Source organism: Etheostoma spectabile, chromosome 9 (assembly GCF_008692095.1).
Source record: "Etheostoma spectabile isolate EspeVRDwgs_2016 chromosome 9, UIUC_Espe_1.0, whole genome shotgun sequence".
Lineage (NCBI taxonomy): Eukaryota > Metazoa > Chordata > Actinopteri > Perciformes > Percidae > Etheostoma > Etheostoma spectabile.
The window spans coordinates 21,279,201-21,288,793 of record NC_045741.1 but is presented as its reverse complement, the minus strand read 5'-3'; the positions used below and the strand labels follow the sequence as shown (position 1 = coordinate 21,288,793).

General features: G+C 40.6%; 1 protein-coding gene across 6 annotated transcripts in view; it reads left to right on the top strand.

The window, feature by feature from the left end:
- The window catches only part of arhgef18b (rho/rac guanine nucleotide exchange factor (GEF) 18b), a 42,951-nt gene that overhangs the window by 22,803 nt on the left and 10,555 nt on the right, over positions 1–9,593 (top strand). For 2 of the 6 annotated variants that reach the window (XM_032526588.1, XM_032526584.1), the window contains 14 exons: positions 884–1,134; positions 1,338–1,463; positions 1,554–1,671; positions 1,815–2,069; positions 2,241–2,317; positions 2,514–2,692; positions 2,876–2,949; positions 3,308–3,493; positions 4,303–4,449; positions 4,807–4,922; positions 5,796–5,864; positions 6,057–6,104; positions 6,301–6,585; positions 7,263–7,409. In XM_032526588.1, the coding sequence (XP_032382479.1) occupies positions 884–1,134; positions 1,338–1,463; positions 1,554–1,671; positions 1,815–2,069; positions 2,241–2,317; positions 2,514–2,692; positions 2,876–2,949; positions 3,308–3,493; positions 4,303–4,449; positions 4,807–4,922; positions 5,796–5,864; positions 6,057–6,104; positions 6,301–6,585; positions 7,263–7,409 (2,078 nt within the window). Of the gene's footprint in view, positions 1–883; positions 1,135–1,337; positions 1,464–1,553; positions 1,672–1,814; positions 2,070–2,240; positions 2,318–2,513; positions 2,693–2,875; positions 2,950–3,307; positions 3,494–4,302; positions 4,450–4,806; positions 4,923–5,795; positions 5,865–6,056; positions 6,105–6,300; positions 6,586–7,259; positions 7,410–9,593 lie in introns of all 6 variants that reach the window. The other 4 variants (XM_032526585.1, XM_032526590.1, XM_032526587.1 and 1 more) reach the window with 3 other exon arrangements.

Sequence of the window (9,593 nt, the reverse complement as noted above, 5' to 3'; positions counted from 1 at the left end):
GTAGTAGTAGTAGTAGCTGCTGTATCCTCAAGCAGATTAGGCGCAACTTCTTCTTCAACTCCTCAAGCTCAATTTTGAGGGACATTACTTTGTGGACAGGCTAGGGGTATCTCTAATGAGTCGATGCTTGATTCTGCTCTGAAGTTAATAATCGGTAATTTAAATTTCTCCAGACACACAAATCAGAAAACAGAGTGACTGAAAGAGGATGGGATAATGGACAACAATGTAGAGTTTAGGCAAGAGTGCAGAAAAAAACCCACAAAAATGGACAAAAGGAAAAAGTGTATTGTATATGTACACATGCTCTAATAAGACATGCATAAAATAATTAGGCAAAAAACAAAAAGGCTGTTCATCTACTTTATCACGTTACATCTGACCACCTCATGTTCTAAGAAGCCAATTCTCCACCTTTAAACATGACTGAGCCTCTGACATGGAAGATTACTGAGAGGGAAGGTGACTTTCACAAGCATGTTTAAGGTTTAAGCATGGGTAAAAACCTCAGTAACAAAACATTTCATTAAAACCTGTGTGTTACAAAAACTGTATATGTCAAAATCTAACAAACTCAGATTTATACTGTATGTATATTTATTAAAATCACGCATGGAAATGTACATTAAAAAAAAAAAAAATGTTGCATTGGTAATCGGTTTAGAATCGAATTGTTGGCCTCTGAATTGGAATTTAATTGTGAGGTGCCCAGAGATTCCCACTCCTAGTATGTACAAGGAAAAAATATGTGGAAAATAGGTTATGGAATGTTTGGATGGCGTGAAGTGCCCGATGTGAGCCAGTCCATAGCATTCCAATGCATGTTATACATGTATGTGCTTTACGTGGCAGAACATAAACATTTAACTTTGTCATTGTACAGAGCTGATGCAGACGGAGATGCATCATGTGCGAACACTGAAGATAATGCTGCGTGTGTACGTCCATGAGTTGAAGGAGAACCTCCAGATGGACTCAGGCAAGCTGGACTGCCTGTTCCCCCGCTTGGAAAATCTTCTCGAGCTTCACACACATTTACTGTCTCGTCTCAAAGAGCGACAGCGAGAAAACCTTGTTACGCCCAACGACAGGAACTACGCAATCAACAGATTGTCAGACATTCTGATCACGCAGGTAGGGTGTCAAAGAAGAACACACATGCATATAAACGGCTTGTATACATGTCTTGAATACCTCACATAATAGTTACACATGCAGAATATGATGCACAAATTATTAAACCGCTTAGTTCTTGTGCAGTGGTGCTATATGGGCCAGCACACACACACAAACAGCATAAACAGAACAGAGACATGAGAGTTTTCTTTGTTCTCCAGTTCTCAGGTGAAATAGGAGAGAGGATGAAGGACAGCTACGGAGATTTCTGCAGTCACCACACGGAGGCTGTCAGCTACTACAAAGAACAGCTGCAAAACAACAAAAAGTTCCAAAACATCATACGGGTAAGACACATTAGTCTTCAGATTTTTTTTTATCCACAGTACATCTGTATTTAGGAGTATTAAATCATGTTTTGTTTTTTTTCTTCGCAGAGAATCAACAACCTTTCCATTGTGCGGAGGTTAGGAGTAACTGAATGTATTCTGTTGGTGACGCAGCGCATTACCAAGTACCCAGTACTAGTGGAGCGCATTTTGCAAAACACTGAAGGTCCAGTATTTCACATGCAACTTTCTGCCTAATAAGTCACTTTTAAAGCGAGTACTCCTATATATTTAAGGGGGCATAACTTCACCCATTATAGGTCAATTTTGCTGTATCTATAAAGCACTGCATGTTTTTTCTGTCTCCAGCGGGTTCAGAGGAGCATGAGGATCTGTCTCGGGCACTGGGTCTCATTAAAGACACCATCGTTCAGGTTGACACGCTCGTTAATCTCCATGAAAAGAACTCTCGACTCCGGGAAATACACAACAAGATGGAGCCAAAGGCACTGGGAAAAATCAAAGATGGCAGAGTGTTTCGCAGGGAGGACCTTGTGCAGGGCAGGAGACGACTGCTGCATGAGGGCACAGTCAACTGGAAAGCTGCTTCTGGCAGGCTCAAAGGTATGTTTTGGCATGATGGAAATACTTTACCGATCTAATATCTAGGTGTGCAAAAAAATAAAAACAGTGATCTCTCACTCTGGTCCTTTGCCAGGTTTTGCGATGAATTAATAGTGAAAAAGGCTATTATAATCTACGTTCTTCATTTGTGATTTTCTTTTGTCCTTACAGATATTCTTGCAGTGCTCCTCTCAGATGTGTTGCTCTTGTTACAAGAGAAGGATCAGCGATATGTGTTTGCTACAGTGGTGAGTGATTTATCAGTTCTGTCAGTATGACGCTAACAGAAACGTGAATGAAAGAGGAATACGCAGTAAGAGTAGTGTGCAGTAAGATGTGAGTGGGAACGGAATTTAATCAGTCATACATGACGGCTCTGTCATCAAATGATAAGTACCAGTAACCAAAAAGTCGCTTTTCTCCTTCTTATCGTTATCCACGCAGGATAACAAGCCGTCAGTGATCTCTCTTCAGAAGCTGATTGTCAGAGAAGTGGCCCATGAGGAGAAAGCCATGTTTCTTATTTGTGCCTCGTCCAATGAGCCAGAGATGTACGAGATCCACACCAACTCCAAGGAGGAGCGAAACACTTGGATGGCACACATACGGCAAACTGTTGAGAGGTAGCTACATTTATTCAGAGAGGAAATAACAAAACAGTTTATTACTATTATTTACATTTTGTGGATTTAAAAAAAAAAGAGTGATATGAGTATGATTTAGATACAACATAAAATGTATAGGAACCTTACTCTTTTGCTTCCTGTCTCTCCATCTGTAATGGCTTCTGTCCTGTTCCCTCTTAGTTGTCCTCATACAGAAGAGAGACTGTTCAGTGAGGAGGAAGAGGCCCGGGCTTTCAGGCTCAAAGAATTTCAAGGTAACTGCAAATTAAGTAAGCAATTACAAAGAATTTGCCAGGAAAAACATGTAGTAGATGTAGTAGACCACAAGGGGGTGCTAATATATCATATTAGCTTTAAAATTGTTAGAAGTTGATTTTACCTTTTCTCTACAGCTCATCTCAGTAAATCAAAACTGATTCAGGACACATAGATTATGTTCCTTACGACAAAAGCCGTTTACAACACCTAAGCATATTTGAGTGTGGTAAACACTAAAGGTATTTGTATAAATGCACAAGAAGTGAGAATGGGCCAAAACTTGCTATCAAATCGCTATCTGTTGTTTTAAGAAATTAAGTCCTCTCTTATTCCATTTCATGTTTCCCATTGTAGAACGGCTGAGCCAGAAGGATGCAGTGATCATCCAGGCTCTCACTGAGAAGCTGCAGCTGTTTGCGGACATGGCAGAGTCTGTGGCAGGTCTAGAGGACACAGCTTCACGTTCCAGACTTCTGCTTCGAGGAGACGCCTCAGACCTCCAGCAGGGGGAGGCCCTCCTTAAAGGAGCTATCACTGAGGGTAGGACACGGAAACGCTTTTTGATGTAAACGCACGTTTTGGCCGATCGTCTAAACTAATCCTGTAAACGCACTGCCCGAAGACGCACTTTTTTGAAACCTACACATCATACGGCCGGACACCGCTTTACTGCAAGCTCTGAGTCTCTTTGTTTTTCTCTTGAGGCAGTGACAACGCAGCTGACAGGATAGGCTCTCCTTGTCAATACGCATGTATGAAAGAGGTTTGCTAAAGTTTTAAAGACCATGCTAAAATATTCACTCTGATATTCTGGCTCCGCTTCGGATGCTGTCAAGCGGGATCTCTAGTTGTAATCAGTTCTTCACTGAGCAATCAGCATTCATTAGCAGAATGCTATTTTAGCCATCTAGCTCCATAGCGTCCCATTCATTAGCATTTGCCTGTGATCACCCCCAGTGGAACTCTGGTGGAACTGCAACCAAATTTGGGACAATGGGGCTAAATAGCGAGTGAACTGGTTTACCGTAGACAGGCATGGTCCGCCTCTTCATCTCCGTTTGTTGGTGACTTTCTGTAGCAGAAACAAATGCCACCTATAGGCCTGGAATACGAAGTAGCATGTTGAGTCATTTACAAATGGATCCATTTGAACGCAAATATTCTTGAAACGATGCCAAGGAGGACAGGGGAAAAAAATGTTTCAATTGTTTTGGTACGTGTGGACGTGGCCTAGTCAATTTTATATACTGCTCGCTGCTGTCCTTGCATTGATGAATTTGCTACTGTTCCCCTCAACCTCTCACTCTGTTCAGTTTTTCAAACCTAGCTTGCCATTTCTTTCACTTCAGTGGAGAACCTGCAGAACCTTCTGCAGTCGGGAGTGAGGGACGAGGCTCCAACCTCACGGCTGGAGGAAGGGAACGGCTCTGGGGTTCTGCCCAGGCGAGCAGATACCTTTGGGGGCTATGACAGCAGCCCCAACATCCTCAGTAAGAGTGAGTCCAGCACAATGCATGCCCTCAGGAAATCTACCATCTAATGGACTTGCAAATGTATTTCAGTGGCCTTTATGCCATTAATAAATGATGAATTATTAAACAACAAACACATTTGACTATTGACTCTTTGAATTGGTTTTATTGTTTACAATTATGTGTACATGTCTAATAATTACTTTCTTGGTGTCCAGAGCATTTCAAGACCGTTTTGGGCAAATACATGTATATGTGTGTTGTTTCTGTGCAGTGTTTGTCAATATTTTTATGTATATGTTTGGTTTAATTACTTGTGTGTGTTTGTCACTGTGTCCCTTTCTCTTTGTGTTGGTGGTGTTGTTGCTGTGTCTGTGCCAGATGGCAGTGTGAAGAAGAACTTTTCTGGCGAGTGTAGAAACCGAGACAGAAGCCAGAGAGCCAGCTCTGACCCTCAGCTCAAAGACCTTTGTGGCAGCCACACCCTGGAGCAGACGGTAGGGGCTCAACATACACACACACACACACACACACACACGGTATATACTGGGATGAGTCACTGTGTTATTTCCTGTAAATAGTAATTAACAGAGAATAAATAGTGATTTGGAAAGTTTCCAAGTGCTGATGTTTACTGTAACCCTGTTCTCGCAGGTCATTTGTTGTTTATAAATAGATAAAGAATAGATAAAGCCTTGATAAAACATGAACGAGAAAGATAGGGCATGTCAATGAGCAATGTTGCTGACAATGAGCAGTGTGTGAGAAACAAAGCCAGTTTTACTCTCAGCTGCAATTTATAACGGAGTTACAATGCTGTGAAAATGTTCCTTTTAAATGTAAGTAATTCTGTTTCTTGTCTAAGCAATACTTAACTGTGTTTCTCCATTGCTCTCAGGGAGACTTCAATTACTGTTGATCAATATTTTATATCTTGTGCTGCTCAGCTCTCATATCAAGGTTGTAGAAACAGGTTGTTTTTAAATATAATATATAAATATCATTTGACATCCAGGATAGTGATAGTTTTACCACTATGGCTAATAACAGCAGTTGAATTCATTTTTTTATTTTAGTGTGTAGGATGTGCAGAAATAAAGAACACGTGTTCATAGTGTCAGTTCATTCTGAATAGAGTACCAGCTAGTATTATCTTTTGTTCACAAATTACATATAATCACAATTAAAAATAATCACACATCAACTTATTTTAAAATCACATATGATCACTACAAATTTCAAATGTTCTAAATGTTTTCACAGTGTCTGTAATGTTTTTATACAGTGTATATAGTACTGTTTACAGTACTCGCTGTGTTTGTGATGTTATTTCATTAGTATGAGCTATGTCTCTGACTGTTGTTGCTCAGGTTGATGAGAGCTGCTGCTCTCCCGCCAGATGGAACAGCATCTGGTCCAACTCCTTCCCCGAGGCTGAGGTAAACTCTCCTTCTTGGATCTGTCACCTTGTGCTACACAACTCTGCTGGATTTAATGTTCAAAGCCATGCCTGCTGAACTGAAAATATGAGACACACATGAGAAGATTGCTAACCCAATTAAATGCTGTGCTGTTTTGGTGATTCTGGTAGTTATTTGATTATGACACCCTTGTCTATGTCTCCATTTTAGTTCTTTGACAGAGTGCTGATGCTCTCCCAAAGGCTCTATAGCCTACAGGTAATACTGCCCCTTCCACTGTTTATGCATGTTTACAAATGCAGTCAATGAAATAAATATCAAATAGAAACATGGTTTATTTTGTATGTGTGTAATTTCTGATTCACTGTAATGGCGAGTAAACGTTGTCTCAGGACAAAATTCAAATATGTTGCCTAATGACCATATGTTATTTTTCTCCTGTCTCCGTCTTCAGGCCATCATATCACAGCAGGACAGTCACATTGAGCTGCAGCGGGCCTCGTTGACAGAGCGGGCCTCCCTGCCCGGCCGCCACAGAGGGAATGTGCTCTTGGAGCAGGAGAAACAGCGGACTCTGGCCCTGCAGAGAGAAGAGCTGGCCAACTTCCACAAGCTGCAGTCTCAGCACCGGCAGGAGCAGCAGCGCTGGGAGAAGGAGAGGGAGAGGCACCGGCATCAAGTCGAGGCCACTGAAGCCAGGCTCCGACAAAGGGAGGAGGAGTGTAGACGGCTGGAGGTGAGATGCTCTGTCCTACCTGAGGGCTGTGAAACAGATTTTAATCTATTAAAATTTGTATAAGACATGTGTGAAAGGCTTAATTTCATGACCTTGCGTTTTGTTATTTGTATTCTAGTTAGTATGACCTGTACACAAATTTAGTATTTCCTTTCAAGTTCATGTCTCAAGTTAAGTGTGTACATTTTGCACACTAGTAATTTAAAAATAGACAAAACTAACTTAAAGCTGCAAGCAGCGATGAACTGGCCCTCACACCTCCCTGCAGGTCAGGGTGCTGGTGGGATGCTGGTCAAAGCAGCTGTGCATTTGTGCGACCGTCGGATACATGTTATACCACTTCCTCCTCAAAATGGTGGACTTCCTGTTGGGTGTAGGATAAACCTCCAAGAGGCCTAAATTGGGGGGTTTAAATTAGGAGGCGCTATTTAGCCACAATTTGCCACATTAAAGCTTAAGATCATAAAACCATAAAATATCAACATTTTTGCATTGGTGAGTTTTCGAGCACCGTAAGCCTCCCATAAATGTTGTTCATTGCCCGAAATAATAATTCGTTCAGTTTTTTAGGGTCCCCGCACCCGTCTGTTTTGGCCCTAAAAAAACAGGATGTATTTGACAAATATCTATATTTCACACAGACTTTACAACATTGCTTGTTTTGTTTTTTTATGCAGAGTCATTTGACAGAAGAGAGGAAGGAGCTGGAGAGTCAGAGGGAGACGTACCAGCAGGACCTGGAGAGGCTAAGAGAGTCCACCAGAGCTGTGGAGAAAGAAAAGGAACGCCTGGAGCATCAAAAGAAGATCAAGAGGAAAACTATTGAGGTGAGGAACTTGTTGTGGAGATGATGGCTGAAATACCGAAATATCACAGTATACCTTGTGTTTAGAGAAAAGGCTCACTGTACAATTTAATACAAGACTAGCAAGACTCAAAATAATTTGCTTGTTCATACTACATTAAATGTCTGCATATACAGTATGATCACACGTTTTTTGGTACATTCGGCAGCAGATGGCGGAATGTACGTCATGTGAATCTTCGTAGCCACACAGACTATCAATGAAGCTGAAGCTAACAAATGTGTAACATTTGGTCCGTTTGCGACAGAATGTGATTAATTTCACAAACACTTAAAATTAATAAATTCAAGGAATTTTTAAATTGTATTATTGATGACTAATTGTATAACTATTTTTAATTACAATTTGCACGGGACTCTGTTTTTGCCTTTTAAAAAAGAAACACTAAATTGAAGCTCATATTACAGCACCTTTTTAAAGTTGTGTGTAAGAAAGTGGAAAATGAGGTTGACGGGGAGGTGCTCTTGATAGGGAGGTGAAGAGGTAATACCAGGAGCTATAGTTTTCTCTTTCTTCTTTTTTCGCTGTTTTGTTGTGTCAATTTCCCAAAACTTTCCCTATCTTTTTTTCCTTCCATCCCATCCCCTGGGCATAAACCCATTGTCCACCCTTTTAATGTACTTAAGCCTCTTAAGCACTGATGGGCCAAATATATGAATGGGAGAATTTTTGTTTAGGTCCTCTTACTTACTAGAAAAGAAGCATTAGTTTCAGCATCCACAACCTATTTTGTAGATTGACGAATGATAAACACACATACAACTGAATACTTCTCTAACCACTTAACCCAGGAACGCACCTACGCAGGGAGCAGTCTTTCTCTTCATCTCTCTTTACCTATTTCTCCTCTCTCCTCCCTGCGATATCCCTCTTTCTCTCCAGTACAATGCAGGTCATTGTTTGTACATTTCACGGGAGAGGAGCTTTGAGAAAGATCCGCTGACTGTAATTTCATGCCCGGTGCTAAGAGATCTGTCGAGGAGCTACAGTAATGTTACTTAATATCAGCCTTTAGGGTCACAGCCATCACAGTTTGCTGCATTGGCATTCTGTAACTGTAGCAAGGGGATTTCTATCTTCTAGACTTTATCTAGACTTTATCTTCTGATTGAACTAAGAAGATGCAGACTAATGTCATAGTTCTGGTATCCTTACATGGGGTGGGCTATATGGATACAATCCTCTATCACAGTATATGTAATTTTGTATTACAATTCCATTATGTATCTTGATATAATTGCATTTCTGGAAAATCAAAAAAAATGTTGGGGAAAACAGTAATTTCAGTTCAGGGCTAATAAAACAAAATAACCAAAAAGACTGTCTTTGGTAACAATTTGCTGTCTAAACTACTTTGCTATAGTGCGATATTTTTACTACTTAACAATTTACATAATCATATCATAAACGTTATCCAATGTGTTCCTTTTTTTTTTAGAGTGAACAGTACCCTCACCAGGTGGATTGTCTCCTGTTGTTAAATCTAGATTGTCTGTCCGCTCTGTAAATGTTCCTGGGGTGTTAAACACAATTTTCCTTTTTTTTGTAGTACACTAGTAACCTGTGGCTGATTTTGTAATTTCTCATTAAATTAGTGGGTACATTGTTAAAACAAGCTAGATCTATATTTGTTTACAGGGAGAGACATTAATGACAGCTCCACTTTCTGAGTCACACACATGATTCTGTCATCAGGTGGAGGCCGTGTAAAACACATCTAATGATGTCATTCTGACTAATGCTCCCATATACATAAAGCCAAAGCCTTTCAGCTGGATAAGTCAGTAAGTTCTTCTTTCTGCTGAAAAAAAACATTTGTCAGTGATACACATGCTCCCGTACAGATGTGTTTTTCTGATTGAGGTTATCTCCAGTGATGTCATTAGTCCTACTCTGCTGTCTGACATGCCTACCTTTTTCGATGCCTATCAATTATCTATAGTTGGCCAGTGCCTCTTCATCCTGCATACCATGCCCACTAACTTACAGATGACACAATGCTGTGTAAGTCTTGACTTGTCCCCTCCAAAAAAAGCTACAGTGCTTTTTTGCACTGTTTTGTTGTTGTTCATTTACTGCAGCTTTACATCTTCAGACATCTGGCTGCCTATCTACCATTTTAAAGATTTCACCGTAATGAGATCT